At 43.6% G+C, this 19,669-nt stretch overlaps 1 protein-coding gene across 1 annotated transcript in view; it reads left to right on the top strand.

Moving 5' to 3' along the window:
• Nucleotides 1-1,642: 1,642 nt before the first annotated feature.
• TMEM207 (transmembrane protein 207) overlaps nt 1,643-19,669 on the top strand; it is an 86,639-nt gene continuing 68,612 nt past the window's right edge. The window contains exon 1 of the mRNA XM_044292154.1: nt 1,643-1,782. Coding sequence (XP_044148089.1) covers nt 1,711-1,782 — 72 coding nt within the window. The 5' untranslated portion in view covers nt 1,643-1,710. The remainder of the gene's footprint in view (nt 1,783-19,669) is intronic.

Here is a 19,669-nt window from a genome sequence, read left to right as displayed (position 1 = left end):
AGGGCCATTGCAGTTTATTGGGCCTGTTTTTAACAACTGTTTAGACAGAAGTGCAGCTGTCAAATGGCCTTAAAGGGAACCTGTCACCATGTTCTGACATATAAAACCAATTGTACCTTAATGCTTGTTTACCCTGATAGTTCCCAGCGATCGATCCATAATCTTCTCAGGACTAACCTCTCTTATTTTATCGCCATATAATGCTTTACCGCCGTTATGCTCATTAGCATAAATAATTCCTTCCCCTCACACTATAATAGCCTATTTCACTCCCCCTAGACTTTGATTGACAGCCAATTTCTGCCCTCACTGCTTGTAATCTCGTCCGAAATCGTGCACATGCACACATGCCCTTTTATTGAAAGACCAATCAGCTAGCTTAGTGTATGTCCTCTCTCCCTCACGCCACTGCGTGCGGAAGTAAATAAGGAGTGCGCATTACGTGGTAGCATTGCGATACTTACACAACATAGTTCTGCCCGAAATAAATACTGCACATGCGTGAGATTTTATCCAGGGGATGTTTCTTAGGCGGAGCTGAAGCGCTTGACTCAGAGAAAATATGACTCTTTTCTGGTCAAACATGCAAGATATGACTCTTTTCTACTAATTAGCATAAAAGGCGGGAAAGGTTTATAGGGCGATAAAATAGGACAGGTTAGTCCTGAGAAGATTATGGATCGATCGCTGGGAACTATCAGGGTAAACAAGCATTAAGGTACATTTGGTTTTATATGTCAGAACATGGTGACAGGTTCCCTTTAAGAACAGGTAGACCATAAAAAGAATACTCACCTCACCATAGGCACGTGCAGGGAGTAAAAGACTGATGACCTATCCTGAGGATAAGTCATCAATATCTGTTCGTTTGGGGTCCGACTCCCCTGCCAATCAGCACTCCGGTGAGCGGTATGGCCTCTTTCTAGGCCGTTCATTATGTTCATCAGTCACATGACCTATGTGCAACTTCATGTAAATGGGCCTGGGCTGCTATACAATGTACAGCGCCGTGCAGGCTATTGCTGTGAGTAAGCCGGCACACTTACAAGAGCGCCACAGCCGCTTCAAACAACTGATCAGCGGGGGTGCCAGAATCAGACCTGCACCGATCAGATATTCATGACCAATACTGAGGGCAAGTCATCAATTTTCTACTCCCGCAAAACCTCTTTAAACCTGAGTCATGGTAAGTACTGTAGCGTGTATACAGTAACATGAATTTGAGCCTTGTGTACTATACAAATAGATACCGCACACTAGCATAGTACTGAGGTATTGAGATTGTGATGAGCACTGAACTGTGTGAACACTGCTACCTTTCCACAAATTAAAATCAATAAGCGTGACAACCACCTTCATCACACCAATGACGGACCAAAGAGATTCTTAGTCTGCGCTGCCAAGTTTCTACCTGCTATAGTCAGATATTGAAGATCTGGAACGTACAGTAATGTACATGAGCAGAATTTTGACTCCTCCAGATAGGAAATATTATGGAGAGCTTATGTGCTTCTGTGTCTAATGGTGTGAAACAAAAGTTCATTTGCTGTTAACACCCTTTAAAGCCACACTTTCTGCATCCCATAATCAGTTGGTCACACAGGAAAAGTCCCTAATGAATTCAGCAACCCGAGCAGAGAACTTCAAAAGCACAGGAGAGCGGCATACCAGCTGTGAGTGCTAATCTTAATAGGATTTTTCACACTCATAATGAGGTTTAAAACAGTGTGCTCCTATTTCCTGAACCCTTTAAATGGATTGGCATATTTTGCTTTTCCTCAGGTAACATTACATACCATATATAAATGTACATTACGTCTTTTTCATGTCCTAGACAGCTTTTTCCATGTCCAATTGCAAAGTTTGTGAGTGATATTATATTTAATTGCGTGTAAACTAATGAGTTCGCAAAGTACAGCACAGAAAGTTCACCCTGAGGGATTACGAGTACATAGATAAATGGTGGTGACAGTCGCTCTCGCAGCTGGAGTCCAGGGTTTGAAGTGATAGTTGTGTAATATTTGGAGGCAGAGATACCATGAGTTATCTGAAGTATAACACTGAAGATGAGTTGATAGATGGCATTTTGTAGAAGATTATGCTCTATGGCTGATGCACTCAGTTCAATTACTGGTAAGAGCCTTGCTTCCAGGTTCTTATGCCAGGCAATCGCTCAATGTCCAAAATATTTCTTTAAAAAAAAATCTTAGTGGAGTAAAAATCTATAAGAAAGTTTGTATAAAACTTTTCTTAAGAATTATTAACATAATTCATTTCTATGTACTTGTACTGTTGAATTTATTCATATATATGTTCATTTTATTATATTTAGCATCTAAAATATTTAAAGTTTATAATTTGACAAAGTCAAGGCTGTCATCAAGACAGGTGCAAGGCTGGAACAGCCACACGGGACGGATTTCCACAGCAAAATGCTCAAAGAATCCAGAGCACAATCTGCAGGTGTTATATGCAGATGTATCACAGACTTTGCTATGACTTTGGCATTGAAATGCCTGATGTAAATCCACAGCATACATTGGGACATCCTAAAACATTTAATGTGAAAATGGTTTAATGTAGCTTAATGTACCATAATGTGCCTAAACCTCAATCAATTGCCTTGAAACTTTGCACCACCTAAGATCCCAGCTTCCCAAACTTATCCTGGAAGTTTCATGGATTTTGGCTACTCACAAGGCAAATAAGTGGCATTAAGCTTATTTTTTTGTTAGCTTAAAGAGGACCTTTCACCGATTATGACACTGTGAACTAAGAATACAGACATGGAGAGCGGTGCCCGGGGATCTCACTGCACTTACTATTATCCCTGGGCGCCGCTCCGTTCTCCCGCTATGCCCTCCGGTATCTCCGACCACTAAGTTATAGTAGGCGGAGATTTCAGTCACTAAGTTATGGTAGGCGGAGTCTGCCCTTGTTCTGCTCTAGCCAGGTTATTTTCTCCCAGGCTGTGAGCTCTGCGATGCGATTGGCCAGCTCTACAGAAGAATTGAAATATATGTATCGCGGCTCACCCGTATCTCTATTGTGGTTAAGGTGCTCTGTTTTTCGGATGATTCACCTGTTCATCCTATATAACAAATGTGTATTCCAATTCTAAATAAAAACAGGCACTCACTATCTGGTATATTGGAATTGGTATTTTTACTCAATATAATGGTCTAAAACTATACAAAAAATTATACATAAAATATATAAAATACAATATTAAAATATACTGCGATGCAATATCATGAGATGTCACATATATGTCCAAATCAGCAATTCCTACTCTCTACACACTATGATGTCAGGATGGATCTTGTGGTGCACTTCCCCTAATTTTTGCTAGATGCTGTATTCCCAATATCAACACAAACAAATATTTTTAATCCCTAATTGAAGTGTCCTATGCAAAAATATATAGATAATAATAGTGCAAATAATTTTTTTTATGCAGATAAATAAATAACCATTCACCCAATAAAGTGTCCTGTGCAAAAAAATATATCCTGTAGAAGAAATGTCCTGTGACAACTGTATCCTGTGAAGATGTATATAGTGTCTACAATGTATCCGTCCAACGTGACACTGTTGTAATATGCACTATGCATGTAGATTTTGTGATAAAAATCAAGGAAGCTCCTCTACTGGTATTCTGTGCCTCAATTCCATTCAGAATCCACAATGTAAGGGTTAATTTGCCTCTAAGGGTTAGGTATTAACATCAGTCAGGTTTTGCAGTTGGGGCGTCCTCCTGATGCAGACCCTCTAATCTTGCCCTTTGAGGTGGATTTTCTGCTGCGGTAGCTGTTTTTGACAGGTTCGCTCCTCCTGTAGTTCCTGTGTTTTTTGTATCTCCCGAAGTATCACACGGGATCCGATACTTAGTTGTTCCTGCTTGCTGCTCTAATCTCTGGTCTCTCGGCGTTCCACGTGATTTCCTCTGTGCATGTCACCGTCCAGAAAGAGCTCAGCAAAATTTGCGTTGTCTCGCGATAGAATGAACCAGGTTCTCTTTGCTTGCGCTTGTACTGTTGCAGAAATCCTTATGATAACCCGTACTGTATTTAGTAGGCCTTTATTCAGATTCAGGTGGGTAGTTATTACTCGCAGGATCAGCCAGACGCGTTTCGAGGGTTCACCCTCTTCCTCAGTGGCTATAGTGTGAGTGCTACTACCCCCTTCTTTTTACATTATGGCTTTCAAAAACCCACCTGAAAGCCAACATGGAATTCTGGTGCTCATCTTCTAAACATTCAATAAAATATATACGAAAATCATGTCTACACAATCAGTTATAGTGCTTCTCGAACATATTAATCGAGTATCTATTACAATTTATAAAACCTTAAAATTCTATGTAATAATCAATATCTCATCCATTGGATTATTTCTCCTTCTTTCCATTCTTTCCCAATGGGTCATCTTAAACCAGATGGCTGATTAGTGATTCTCTCAGCCCACACAACTTGAGAACTTAAACACATATTTACGTCTTTCATGTATTTTCTTTAGAATCAATCATCAATTTTTCATCAATTTTCTTCCTTTAATCCTCATGCTCCCTTATTTTCTCGTGTTTATAGTCTAATTTCTATATAAGGAAGTGATCTGCTCTTTCCCGTTTTCCATCTTTTTTTAATTTATTTTTTATTTTTTATTATTGATTATTTTTTATTCACGGTTTCTACATTATTTCAATCAATACTTTAAGTATGTAGACAGAAGATGGAAGGGATCGGAAGGGATGCGTTTTCCGTGCGTTTTTTCCAAATTTCATTTTTTTGTGTTTATCTTAACTGCCCCGTATCAATTATCAATTACTACCATATTTGGGACCAAAATATCTCCTTATTCTTTATTTTCCTTCATTAATTTGGTGGGAACACATTCTATCCTATATCCTCCCCTGTATACACTTCCTCACCTGTATACACTTCCTAAGTCTGCTTTTTAAATGACTTCTATTAAACAGCTCCATATTCATTTCATATTTATTTCTTTAAATATTGGTGTTGTTTTGATGTTCTTCTGATGTTATTTTGATGTTAATTTGGAGTATGAAGGGAGGGAGCCTCCGCCCAAGAGGAGATCCTGCTGCTGATAAACAGCCAGACGCAGGATGTCCTATCGGAGGAAGGCACCCATCCCCACTCAATATTTGACACATTTCATAAAAAACCAAAGAGTTCAAAGTCCGAGTTAAGCCCTTGTGGGAGAAGTGTTTCAAAGTCGAAAATCCGTCTGGATTCCTACCTCGACATCCTGGCGATATGGTCTCCACCTCTCCAATGCACATCTACCTTTTCAAAGGCTGCGAAGACCATACCTTCAGGATTTTTGTTATGGTGTTGTTTATAGTGTAGTGAAAGAGAGTGCTTTTCATACCCATTTTTGATGTTAGTAATATGCCCTGCTAATCTTTTTTTTTTGAGAGCGTTTAGTTCTTCCGATATATTGTTTCTTGCACTGACATTCTATAATGTACAAGATGTTACTTGAACTACAGGTCAAGAAATCTTTTATTTTCCATACAAAGGAATTTACTCGTGATTGAATTTCTACGGTCTTCTTGGGGAATGATGTGAGTTTGCAGACTCCGTATCTCCCACATCTATAAAAACCGCTCAAATTCAACCAACTTTGCATGGTTGGCTTGTTCGCTTTGTTTTTGATTGATGGAGCTACCTTTAGGGATAGGTTCTGAGCCCTTGTGTAAGTTATTATGGGACCATCACTGACCATGGGGCCTATTAATCTATCCCCCAATAGGTGGTGCCAATGCTTCTTCACAATACCTTCTATTTGTTTGTGTTGTTTATTGCAGGGTAATATTATTCTCAGTTGATCTTTTTCCTCTTCCCTTATGTTCTCTTTAGTCCTTTCTATGAAAAAAAGTCTCCCTCTGTATGTTTTTAACTTTTGTCAGTGAATTCTCCAATACATTGGTGGGGTATTTTTTATCCAGAAAATGTTCTTTCATGGTTCTGGCTTCTCTCTCGAAGTCTGCTACATCTGTGCAATTTCTTTTTATCCTTTTAAATTTTCCTGTTGGAACTTCAAGCAGCCATCTTGGTAGATGGCAGCTTGAAAAAAGGATGTAGCTGTTTCGGGAAACCGCTTTCTGATATGTGCTACACATTAGTTGTTTATTCTGCACTCTAATTAATAGATCTAAAAATTCAATTTTTTCCACACTTATATTTGCAGAGAATTTTAGGTTATATATGTTGGTATTGATTCTTTCCAGGAATGCATTAAGATCTTCTCTCGTACTTCTCCAGACAAACAGGATACCATCGATAAATCAGGTCAGTACCAGGTCTGCCCCCAGCATGGGTAGGATTTCTACAGAAGAACAAGCTCTACAAAAGAACAAGGGCAGACTCCGCCTACCATAACTTTGTGACAGGAGAACGGAGCGGCGCCCAGGGATAATAGTAAGTGCAGTGAGATCCCCGGTGCCGCTCTCCATGTCTGTATTCTTAGTTCACAGTGTCATAATTGGTGAAAGGTCCTCTTTAATGTGGCTTAACGTACAAAAAACAACTTAGATGTTAACCAATTTCCACCAAACTTCCCATCCTATTAGACTCTCTCTATGCCAACATATTCTGAAGATTTGGGGTCATTTGATAAAACATACCAAAAGTGTATTATCAAATGACCCCAAATCTTCAGAATATGTTGGAATAGAGAGAGTTGTTTTGCGTACGTTAAGCCACATTAAGCTCCCCAAAAAACCAGCATAATGTCACTCATTTGCCTTGTGGGTAGCCAAAATCCATGAAACGTCCAGGATATGTTTGGGAAGCTGGAAACTTAGGCTGTGCAAAGTTTCAAGGCAATTGATTGAGGTTTAGGCACATTATGGTACATTAAGCTACATTAAGCCATTTTCACATTAAATGTTTTGGGATGTCCCCATAAATTGACATGCTGCAGATTTAAAATCTGTACCGCGGGTCAATTTACATTGCAGTTGTTTACCACCGTGAGTGGATGAAATTCTTTAAAATCTCATACATTTAGCTGGTACTGTAAATTTTACAGAATCGCTGCTAGGTGTGTTATGCAGCATGTGCATGTCTACATAGATAAATAGCTGTGGTTCAACTGGTTAAATCGCAGTTTTTCTTTTGTTTATCCGAGGCTCCATTCCCAGTTATGATACTTTTTCTTAATATGCAAATTAGGCCTTTGGTGTAATGAGGGCCTCGCCATTGCTCTTGATGTACCCAAGCTCAGCTCCTTTCTGTGACTCGCCCCTCCCTCACTGCTTTGCCACTGCCTGGCCCTGGCAATCAAAGCAGTCTGGGAACATCCACATACCACCCTATAGGCCCATTCCTGATTTAAACCCATCTTAGACCAGTTTCACACATCAATATTTAGATTAGTATTTTACATCAGTAATTGTAAGCCAAATCAAGTAGTTGGTCCAAAACCAGAATGGCTATAAATCTTTCGCTTATATATTTTCCTGGTTTTGGCTTATAAATACTAAACACAAACACAAAATGTTTACCAAAATACTGCTGTTTGAACATGGTTTTGACTGTAACCATTTGTCGGGCTAAAAGATGCATTTATTTCTCAAAAAGTGTTTGTGTGTGTGATGGGGATTAAATATCCAGCAAATTGAGATAAGTATTATAGTGGTGGGTTAAGTATTCAAAATTAGTGAAGTCCAGCTAGAGCCTAACCCTAACAAAAATGTAAATAATAAAGTTTAATATTACTTATAACAAACACATTGTCCAATAAATGTCCAGGCCTACACCAGACCATCCAGATACATAAGCTTACGGGGATGTTAAAGAGAACCCTAAGTTATAATCCCTAATACTAGGCCCTGAGCCCAGGGGCGACTCCTGATGGTGGAGGCCCCCTGTCCTCGAACCTAACTAGACACTCCTGATGTGCCCTAACAAGTAAGGTGATTGAGAGTAAGGATTAAATGTGGTGGGCTGGTGTAGGCGTGGACAAGGAGGATCAATAACACGCAATGCACAGTGTATACAGCCCTGTTGATGCCAGTGATCAGCAGGTACACGGTACAGTAAACTACACTACAATTAAATGAAGACACCAATTGAATAATAATCAATAATGTCACAGATCTAGTCTGTGTAAAGCCCCCTAAAAAGCCTCCCAGGGTCCACTGCTTGGTCAAATCCAAATAGCCCTCCATTTATACAGATTCCCTAATTAGACATGCAAAAACACCTGTTCAGAGGTGAATCCACTCCGGTATGTGGTTCGCATGCCTGAACAAGTGCCGGCGTGCGTTCCACTGTGGAACGCACGCCGCAGGATATCCGGTTCAGTCGTCCGGATATGACGTCATAAGATCATGCGTTCCAGCGTGGAACGCATAGCGATCTCAGCGTCTACATGACCAGACTGAGCCCTATATTCCAGAATTGAGCGCAAGGGGCCAGATCGATTACAGGGGCATAAAATCCTCCCAATGACATATAGAAACATTGGGTGGAAAGAATGCTTGGCCATAATGTATTATCGATAGTTAAAAGCCACTTTTATAAGCCCATTTTGATGAATGTATAACGATAAATAATGTTAAAGGAGGCTAAGTAAATAAAAGAAGTAGCTTTGTTATTCTGGATTAATGCTCAGAGGGGTATATATAGATAGAGAAGATATCTAAATGGCAAATAGCTAAATGGAGGGCCATAATGAGGACAAGGGGTTGTTGCAGTAATAGATATGGGATATATAGAAAGACGATAAGCACGACGGTGAAACATTTATTATTCACCGTTTATGATAACAAAAATTTGGGTACTTCACGCACCCGGCTCAGTCCACAAGGATACAAAGGTCCATCCGAGCCCATATGCTGCAGGGAAAAAAAAAAAAAAAAAAGTAGGGAGGGGGCATGGGGAGGGGGGAGGGGAGGGAAAGGAGAGTACGGATATAGCTAGCATAGGCCAAAGGCCAATAGGTAAAACAGGTTATAGGAAGCAGGAAAAGGTCAATCTTTCATTTAGGCCAAGGGGGGACTGAGACCGGAGTCTATGGATCCATTCGCTTTCTTTTTGTAAGATCCTCCTGTCCCAATCCCCTCCGCGTGGCGATGGATGTATCAATTCAAGTGCCGTGAATCGAAGACATCCTGAATCCCCACCGTGATGGTCATTAACATGTATGGCTATCGGAGTAATTTCCTTATTTTTGACATATTTTTGACATCATTGATGTGCTCCAGAATACGCCTTCTAAACTCTCTAGTAGTTTTCCCGACATAGTCTAGAGGGCATGTGCATTGGCACAAATACACCACCCCCCTAGATCTACAATTGATGAAGTCACGTGCCTGAAACGTCTGGCCAGAGGTGGATCCTACAATAGTTTTGGCCGTATTCAAAAAAGGGCAGGCTTTACAACTACCACACTTATAAATGCCTACTGGTCTACGGTCCAGCCAAGTACCTGCCCTGATAGGTGGTGTAAAGTGTCTCGCTACCAACCTGTCTTTGAGACTCCTGCCCCGTCGATAGGACACAGATGGACGTTCCGTAATGATCTGATAAAGGTCGGGGTCCATCTTCAGGATAGGCCAATATTTATTGAGTATTTCTTTGACATCCGGATTGGCGGTGTCAAAGTTTGAAACAATCCTCAACGGTTGAGGGCTATCCATGATCCTCTTTTTAGGACTTAGTAGATCATTACGTTTATAAGTTGATGCGTGCTTAAAGGCTTCCCTAAGCACCGATTGTGGATACCCCCTTGCTATAAATCTATCCTGGAGAGCCCTTGCCTCATTGAAGAATGCTTCATCACTGGAGCAGTTCCTCCGAACTCGGAGATATTGTCCCCTAGGGATACCCCGTTTCAGGGGGGTAGGGTGGTAACTGCTCCAGTGAAGAAGAGAGTTGGTTGCAGTTGTTTTCCTATGTATGTTCGTAGAAAGTCGGTCCCCCACTATTGTTACCTTAACGTCCAGAAAAGTAATGCTCGACGGATGGTATTCAGAGGTAAAATGGAGTCCGATTTCGTTCACATTAAGATCGGACACAAAGCGCTTAAATTGGCAGGCATCGCCCTTCCAGACGACGAAGACGTCGTCTATGTAGCGAGTCCATAGCTGGATGTTCTTGGACCACCAGACATCACGGTCTGGGAAGACATGGGTATCCTCCCACCAGCCCAGGAAGAGGTTTGCATAGGTCGGGGCACAAGGACTGCCCATCGCCGTCCCCCTGAGCTGGTGGTAGAATTTAGAATTAAACAAAAAGAAATTGTGAGTAAGGGTGTACTCAAGTAGCCTGATGATAAAGGCATTATGTAGGTCAAATTGAATGCCCCTGGCACATAGAAAATATTCAATGGCCTTGATCCCATGCTGATGTGGAATGGAGCTGTATAGTGACTCCACGTCAATACTACACAGCATACATTCAGGGTCAAGGGTAAGGGCATCAATTTTGTTGAGGAAGTCCATTGTGTCCCTCGTATATGCTGGGAGGGACACAACGAACTCCCTCAACACCCTATCCAAATATACCCCACAGTTCTGGGTAAGCGAATTTACACCTGACACTATGGGGCGACCTTTAAGTGGATTAGTCCCCTTGTGGACTTTCGGGAGTCCGTAGAAGGTCGCTATCATGGGTTTATCAGGTAAGAGAAATTCGAATTCTGATGTTCCAATCACCTTATTCTCCAAACCGTGCAATAAGATGTCTCTAAGCTCGGTTACAAACATCAGAGTCGGGTTAGACGGTAAGATTCTATACCCCTCCTTGTCCTTTAATAATTCCAGGCACATGTGCATGTAGGCCTCGTTCTCAAGTATCACCAAGTTTCCGCCCTTATCTGAAGATTTTATTACGATACTATGATCTTTCTCCAGGGAACGTAGTGCATTCATCTCTGAGATGGATAGATTAAAAGATTTTGGACCTCGTTGGTCAAGTTCTTCAAGGTCCCTTATCACCATCTGCAGAAAAATGTCTACATATTCGTAATTGGCTGGTGGTGGCATTTTCTTACTTTTTGGTCTCAGTGTTGTGAAGGGGCCTGAACCAACAGTCCGAATGTGGTCCCTATTTAAATCAGTGAGGGTTTGGAGATCGTCAAAGTCTTCCTCACCAAGACCGAGCCTGTTACAGGTGTCTCTATTTGAGACCTTAAAGAACTTGTGCCATCGGAGTCTCCTGCAGAAGAGGTGGAGGTCCTTAGTCCAGGAAAAAAGACTAAAGTTGGATGTGGGCACAAATGACAGGCCTCTTTTAAGGACCTCCACCTCGTCCGGAGTAAGACACCGTTTGGACAAATTGATAATTTGGAGGTCTAGCACTGACCCTTGTCCAGGCGACCGCGCAGTGGGTATGGCATCGCATTTTTGTCTAAAAAAGAGGTGGATGAAGGCTGAGGTTGAGTCTGAGTGTGAACTTGGATGTTGGAGTAGCCAGAGGGAGGTGAGGAGGAGGAAGTATTCACGTACCCAGACCCTCGTGAACCCCGTCCTCTTCCCCTGTAGCCCCCTCCCCTCTGCCATCCCCGTCCACCTCGTCGCCTCGTCCCCTGGCGGCCTGTAAGCGAAGAGCTACCGTGAGGCTTTGTGTATGAGTCAGTATCTGATGAGTCGAGTTCAGAGGATGAGGGTTCAACAACCCCTTCAGGTTTCTGTATAATGCTGTAAGCCCTGTTCTCCTTAAATTCACTGAGGTCCCTGACAAATTGTCTATGCTTCCTGTCTTTAATCAGACTCTGAAAGCGTTCAACAGATGTTTGGAGTGATCCCTCTCGTCTTGAAAATTCAGGGTCCTCCTTTAACTTCAGGGCGCTCTCTATCTGTTCTTGTAATTTTTTCGAAGACTGCTCAAAGGTAGATCTCTCCTCCTCGAGCAGTAAGCTCATCAGATTGAGTGAGCTTTGTGTTAGTAGCTCCTCCCACTTAATCAAAAGAGAAGGTGAGGAGATTCTCTCAGCCGGTTTTACATGAAGACGTAACCCCCTAGGTACGATTCTATTACCTATATAGCTTTCCAGGGATTTAATCTCCCACCACGATTTAATATTTTCTTTATAGCAATTATATAAATCATTAAAAACCTGTTTACTAGTGGCCTGTTGGCCTATACCTGGTACATCCTTATCCGAAAATATATCCCTTGCTTCGATTGCTAGAGCCTCGGTGAACAAAGTCCCTGAGAGGAAACTGGCCATATTAGACAAATGAAATAAATATCCAGCAAATTGAGATAAGTATTATAGTGGTGGGTTAAGTATTCAAAATTAGTGAAGTCCAGCTAGAGCCTAACCCTAACAAAAATGTAAATAATAAAGTTTAATATTACTTATAACAAACACATTGTCCAATAAATGTCCAGGCCTACACCAGACCATCCAGATACATAAGCTTACGGGGATGTTAAAGAGAACCCTAAGTTATAATCCCTAATACTAGGCCCTGAGCCCAGGGGCGACTCCTGATGGTGGAGGCCCCCTGTCCTCGAACCTAACTAGACACTCCTGATGTGCCCTAACAAGTAAGGTGATTGAGAGTAAGGATTAAATGTGGTGGGCTGGTGTAGGCGTGGACAAGGAGGATCAATAACACGCAAATTATTAAGTACCCAAATTTTTGTTATCATAAACGGTGAATAATAAATGTTTCACCGTCGTGCTTATCGTCTTTCTATATATCCCATATCTATTACTGCAACAACCCCTTGTCCTCATTATGGCCCTCCATTTAGCTATTTGCCATTTAGATATCTTCTCTATCTATATATACCCCTCTGAGCATTAATCCAGAATAACAAAGCTACTTCTTTTATTTACTTAGCCTCCTTTAACATTATTTATCGTTATACATTCATCAAAATGGGCTTATAAAAGTGGCTTTTAACTATCGATAATACATTATGGCCAAGCATTCTTTCCACCCAATGTTTCTATATGTCATTGGGAGGATTTTATGCCCCTGTAATCGATCTGGCCCCTTGCGCTCAATTCTGGAATATAGGGCTCAGTCTGGTCATGTAGACGCTGAGATCGCTATGCGTTCCACGCTGGAACGCATGATCTTATGACGTCATATCCGGACGACTGAACCGGATATCCTGCGGCGTGCGTTCCACAGTGGAACGCACGCCGGCACTTGTTCAGGCATGCGAACCACATACCGGAGTGGATTCACCTCTGAACAGGTGTTTTTGCATGTCTAATTAGGGAATCTGTATAAATGGAGGGCTATTTGGATTTGACCAAGCAGTGGACCCTGGGAGGCTTTTTAGGGGGCTTTACACAGACTAGATCTGTGACATTATTGATTATTATTCAATTGGTGTCTTCATTTAATTGTAGTGTAGTTTACTGTACCGTGTACCTGCTGATCACTGGCATCAACAGGGCTGTATACACTGTGCATTGCGTGTTATTGATCCTCCTTGTCCACGCCTACACCAGCCTACCACATTTAATCCTTACTCTCAATCACCTTACTTGTTAGGGCACATCAGGAGTGTCTAGTTAGGTTCGAGGACAGGGGGCCTCCACCATCAGGAGTCGCCCCTGGGCTCAGGGCCTAGTATTAGGGATTATAACTTAGGGTTCTCTTTAACATCCCCGTAAGCTTATGTATCTGGATGGTCTGGTGTAGGCCTGGACATTTATTGGACAATGTGTTTGTTATAAGTAATATTAAACTTTATTATTTACATTTTTGTTAGGGTTAGGCTCTAGCTGGACTTCACTAATTTTGAATACTTAACCCACCACTATAATACTTATCTCAATTTGCTGGATATTTATTTCATTTGTCTAATATGGCCAGTTTCCTCTCAGGGACTTTGTTCACCGAGGCTCTAGCAATCGAAGCAAGGGATATATTTTCGGATAAGGATGTACCAGGTATAGGCCAACAGGCCACTAGTAAACAGGTTTTTAATGATTTATATAATTGCTATAAAGAAAATATTAAATCGTGGTGGGAGATTAAATCCCTGGAAAGCTATATAGGTAATAGAATCGTACCTAGGGGGTTACGTCTTCATGTAAAACCGGCTGAGAGAATCTCCTCACCTTCTCTTTTGATTAAGTGGGAGGAGCTACTAACACAAAGCTCACTCAATCTGATGAGCTTACTGCTCGAGGAGGAGAGATCTACCTTTGAGCAGTCTTCGAAAAAATTACAAGAACAGATAGAGAGCGCCCTGAAGTTAAAGGAGGACCCTGAATTTTCAAGACGAGAGGGATCACTCCAAACATCTGTTGAACGCTTTCAGAGTCTGATTAAAGACAGGAAGCATAGACAATTTGTCAGGGACCTCAGTGAATTTAAGGAGAACAGGGCTTACAGCATTATACAGAAACCTGAAGGGGTTGTTGAACCCTCATCCTCTGAACTCGACTCATCAGATACTGACTCATACACAAAGCCTCACGGTAGCTCTTCGCTTACAGGCCGCCAGGGGACGAGGCGACGAGGTGGACGGGGATGGCAGAGGGGAGGGGGCTACAGGGGAAGGGGACGGGGTTCACGAGGGTCTGGGTACGTGAATACTTCCTCCTCCTCACCTCCCTCTGGCTACTCCAACATCCAAGTTCACACTCAGACTCAACCTCAGCCTTCATCCACCTCTTTTTTAGACAAAAATGCGATGCCATACCCACTGCGCGGTCGCCTGGACAAGGGTCAGTGCTAGACCTCCAAATTATCAATTTGTCCAAACGGTGTCTTACTCCGGACGAGGTGGAGGTCCTTAAAAGAGGCCTGTCATTTGTGCCCACATCCAACTTTAGTCTTTTTTCCTGGACTAAGGACCTCCACCTCTTCTGCAGGAGACTCCGATGGCACAAGTTCTTTAAGGTCTCAAATAGAGACACCTGTAACAGGCTCGGTCTTGGTGAGGAAGACTTTGACGATCTCCAAACCCTCACTGATTTAAATAGGGACCACATTCGGACTGTTGGTTCAGGCCCCTTCACAACACTGAGACCAAAAAGTAAGAAAATGCCACCACCAGCCAATTACGAATATGTAGACATTTTTCTGCAGATGGTGATAAGGGACCTTGAAGAACTTGACCAACGAGGTCCAAAATCTTTTAATCTATCTGTGACGGTAGTAGAAAATATCCCCGTCAAGCATTCCCTTCTTCCCATGAAAGAAAGTCACCCAATATTCCACGAGTAGGAATATCCCTGGAATCGCCGAGTAATCCACACATGAGTCAACTTAATGCTGGAAACACGAGACTCTTTACTGGCGCACAGAACTCACACTTTATGCAGCATAAAACTCCTCCTCTGGGCCCGGCTAGATAATTGAGTTTTAACAATACACACGGCTCAATTGTCTGCTGGCCAGAACATTTACAACTTTTAACACTTTCAGAATACACACAGCTCAATTGTCTGCTGGCCAGAACATTTACAACTTTTAACACTTTCAGAAAAGTACTTTCCATCCCACATACAAACATAATTTCAGCCTCCCTGTTCGGTACACGAATACATTCATTCTTGACATTTGGAACCAAACAATATAGACCTTAAAATAGCAGGGAGAGAATTAAACTGAAGCATATAGGCAATTGCATCAAAGTCCTTCACAATGGCCCCCCTTTTTCTCCCTGCTCCGGCAACTCGGTTGGACCTTTCCTGGTCCAGTAGGGTTGACGGGTTCAGAGCTTTTAGTCCGAGGTTAAATCCGTTTGGCGTGACAATCCATCGGCATTCCCGTTTTGCTTGCCTGGGCGATAATGAATCGTAAAGTCATAGGGCTGTAAGGCCAAGCTCCAGCGTAGCAAACGGGCGTTGTCCCCTGAAACCCGGTTAAGCCACACCAAGGGGTTGTGATCGGTGATGAGAGTGAACGCCCGGCCATAAAGGTAAGGTGTGAGCTTTTTGAGTGCCCACACCAAGGCCAAACACTCTTTTTCAATGGTGGCATAGCTGACTTCCCTTGGCAACAGCTTCCGACTCAGGTATGCCACCGGGTGCTCACCTCCATCCTCCCCGATCTGGCTCAGTACTGCCCCCAGTCCAAACATTGAAGCGTCTGTGTGGACAATAAATCTTTTGTTAGGATCTGGGGTAACCAACACCGGAGCATTAACCCGAGCAGTCTTTAGTGCTTGGAAAGCCACCTCGCATTCCGGGGACCACAGGACTTGTCGGGGTAGCTTCTTTTTGGTCAAGTCGGTCAGGGGTTTGGCCAGGGCGCTATAGTCGGGTACAAAGCGTCTGTAATAGCCGGCTGTGCCTAAGAAAGCCATGACTTGTGTCTTGGTGTGGGGAGTGGGCCAATTGGCAACAGCCTCGATCTTAGCCGGCTCCGGCCGTTGCTTACCACATCCTACTCGGTGGCCCAAATATTGTACCTCCGCCATACCAGCTGAGCTACATCCCCTCCCTTTTTACCTATACGTTGGCATACCTCGCACGTTTGACAATACGCCCTGACGTCGTCAGATACCCCAGGCCAGAAAAAGTTCTGAGTTACCCGATACCCTGTCTTGCGTATTCCCAAATGGCCTGCCAAGGGTACGTCGTGCCCAATCCTCAATAACTCCTGCCGGTATTTCCGGGGAACTACCAGCTGGCGTTTTTGCTTAGGCCCTGGTGCATTACCCCGGGTCTCGGTGAGCCTGTACAAGCGGCCGTTCTCCCAGATAAATTGCTCCTTCTCTAATCCCCCTTGGCCCCTCCTGGCTTTCTCTCGATACTTTCTGAGGGAAGGGTCTCCGGTCACCTCCCGCCCAAAGTCCTCTGGGGTGTCCCAGGGTAGGGGTTCTACAGTCAAGGGTAGGTTGGGTTGGCTTACCTGGGTCTCAGTAGGAAGTGGATGGCTCTCGGCAGCGCGACTTTGTGCTCTGGTGGTTACTGCGTGGGCCTCCTGAGCGGGGGTAGAGGCGAACGCCGAAGTCAGGGGGCCAATGTCGTTGCCCAAGATGACTTCAGAAGGTAAGTCTTTCATGACGCCCACATGAACAATGCCAGCTCCCGCCCCCCAGTCTAGGTGTACCTGTGCAGTAGGGATACGGTATACTGCCCCCCCTGCCACTCTCACAGCAATTGATTTCCCCGGTTTCTCTGATGCCTTAATAAGGTGTCTTTGTACCAACGTGATGGTTGCCCCACTGTCTCTTAATCCCCGGGCGGTTTTTCCATTAACCATGACCAGCTGACAATGGTGTTTCCTGTTGTCCGTAATAACAGATTGTACCATGAGGGCTTCGTAAAGGGTGCCCAATGGTTCTTCCTGACCCAGTTCCTGGGGATCCCAAGCCGAGTCTACACAATGGGCTGCTGCTGGGGGGCGGTACCCAGGTCGAGACCAATTTGACCTGGTGTTGTTGTCCATGGGGCAATTCTGCTTGTAGTGACCCAGCTGTTTGCACCGGAAGCAGCGTTGTTCATTGCCCTCCTGGCGTGGATAGCGAGGGCTAGATGTCACCGGTCTGTTAGGAGGTTGGTATCTAGCGGCGGGTGGGTATGAGGGCACCGTTGGTCGTGGAGGTTGTACCCGTGGTGTGACCGGGTTCGTCTTGCGAGTATCCGCATATTCATCCGCCAACTTAGCGGCCTCTGGTAGAGTCATGGGCCGGCGATCTCTCACCCAGTCTTTGACATCCGTCTGGATGTGCTCGTAAAATTGTTCCAGGAGCATTAGTTGCAAAATGTCCTCTGCGGTGGTGGCCTGGCTGCTGTTGACCCAGTTAGAGGCCGACAGGGATAACTGGCATGCCCATTCCACGTAAGAGTCTTTCGTGGTTTTGCGTGAGTCCCTGAACTTTTGTCGGTAGGACTCCGGGGTTACTGCATAACGAGCCAGGAGCACTTCTTTAACCCTGGCGTAGCTATGGATCTCCTGCTCTGGCACGGTCCGGAAAGCATCAGAAGCTTTGCCTGACAGTTTGCCTGACAATATTGCGACCCACTCTCCTCTATCTATTCGGTGCAGGTTACATTGTCGCTCAAAATCTGCCAGGTAATTATCAATTTCACAGTCTTTTTCATCAAAAGCTTTAAAAGCGCTAAACGGAATCTTCCTTGTGTCTGCTGTGCTGTACTCACTGTTTGGAGAATGTGCGGCTGCTTGTTGGACTGCTGCCAGTTTTAACTGTAGCTCTGCGTCTCTTATTTGTTTAGCCTCCTCCGCTAACAGGTTCATCACTTTCAGCACCACATCCGCCGTTGGGTTCGGACCGAACCATGCTAGCTTCTCTCTCATTGCCTTGTTGGCTGGTGATTCCTCCTCCTGAATCACTGGTGTCCCCATCTCTTGTACTGCTGGCGTTGCTGCAACCAAGTTCTCCTGGTCTAGCTCCATTAATTCTGCTATAATGACCCGCTTGGTTTTGTTGCTAGCAATCCTTCCACGGACTTCCAGTAGTTCTTTCAGTGTATTTCTTTTAAGCAGGGTGTACCAGCCTTCCATTCACTGTTCCCAGTGTCTGCTTGGAATCCTGGTGTAAAGGAAAGTAGAAGGGAAAATCCCGCTGCTGCCAACCAGTTGTGACGGTAGTAGAAAATATCCCCGTCAAGCATTCCCTTCTTCCCATGAAAGAAAGTCACCCAATATTCCACGAGTAGGAATATCCCTGGAATCGCCGAGTAATCCACACATGAGTCAACTTAATGCTGGAAACACGAGACTCTTTACTGGCGCACAGAACTCACACTTTATGCAGCATAAAACTCCTCCTCTGGGCCCGGCTAGATAATTGAGTTTTAACAATACACACGGCTCAATTGTCTGCTGGCCAGAACATTTACAACTTTTAACACTTTCAGAATACACACAGCTCAATTGTCTGCTGGCCAGAACATTTACAACTTTTAACACTTTCAGAAAAGTACTTTCCATCCCACATACAAACATAATTTCAGCCTCCCTGTTCGGTACACGAATACATTCATTCTTGACTTTTGGAACCAAACAATATAGACCTTAAAATAGCAGGGAGAGAATTAAACTGAAGCATATAGGCAATTGCATCAAAGTCCTTCACACTATCCATCTCAGAGATGAGTGCACTACGTTCCCTGGAGAAAGATCATAGTATCGTAATAAAATCTTCAGATAAGGGCGGGAACTTGGTGATACTTGAGAACGAGGCCTACATGCACATGTGCCTGGAATTATTAAAGGACAAGGAGGGGTATAGAATCTTACCGTCTAACCCGACTCTGATGTTTGTAACCGAGCTTAGAGACATCTTATTGCACGGTTTGGAGAATAAGGTGATTGGAACATCAGAATTCGAATTTCTCTTACCTGATAAACCCATGATAGCGACCTTCTACGGACTCCCGAAAGTCCACAAGGGGACTAATCCACTTAAAGGTCGCCCCATAGTGTCAGGTGTAAATTCGCTTACCCAGAACTGTGGGGTATATTTGGATAGGGTGTTGAGGGAGTTCGTTGTGTCCCTCCCAGCATATACGAGGGACACAATGGACTTCCTCAACAAAATTGATGCCCTTACCCTTGACCCTGAATGTATGCTGTGTAGTATTGACGTGGAGTCACTATACAGCTCCATTCCACATCAGCATGGGATCAAGGCCATTGAATATTTTCTATGTGCCAGGGGCATTCAATTTGACCTACATAATGCCTTTATCATCAGGCTACTTGAGTACACCCTTACTCACAATTTCTTTTTGTTTAATTCTA

This window comes from Bufo gargarizans, chromosome 4 (genome assembly GCF_014858855.1).
Source record: "Bufo gargarizans isolate SCDJY-AF-19 chromosome 4, ASM1485885v1, whole genome shotgun sequence".
In the NCBI taxonomy this organism is placed as follows: domain Eukaryota; kingdom Metazoa; phylum Chordata; class Amphibia; order Anura; family Bufonidae; genus Bufo; species Bufo gargarizans.
The sequence above is the reverse complement of the archived record's forward strand: the minus strand, read 5'-3'. Positions and strand labels throughout refer to the sequence as shown.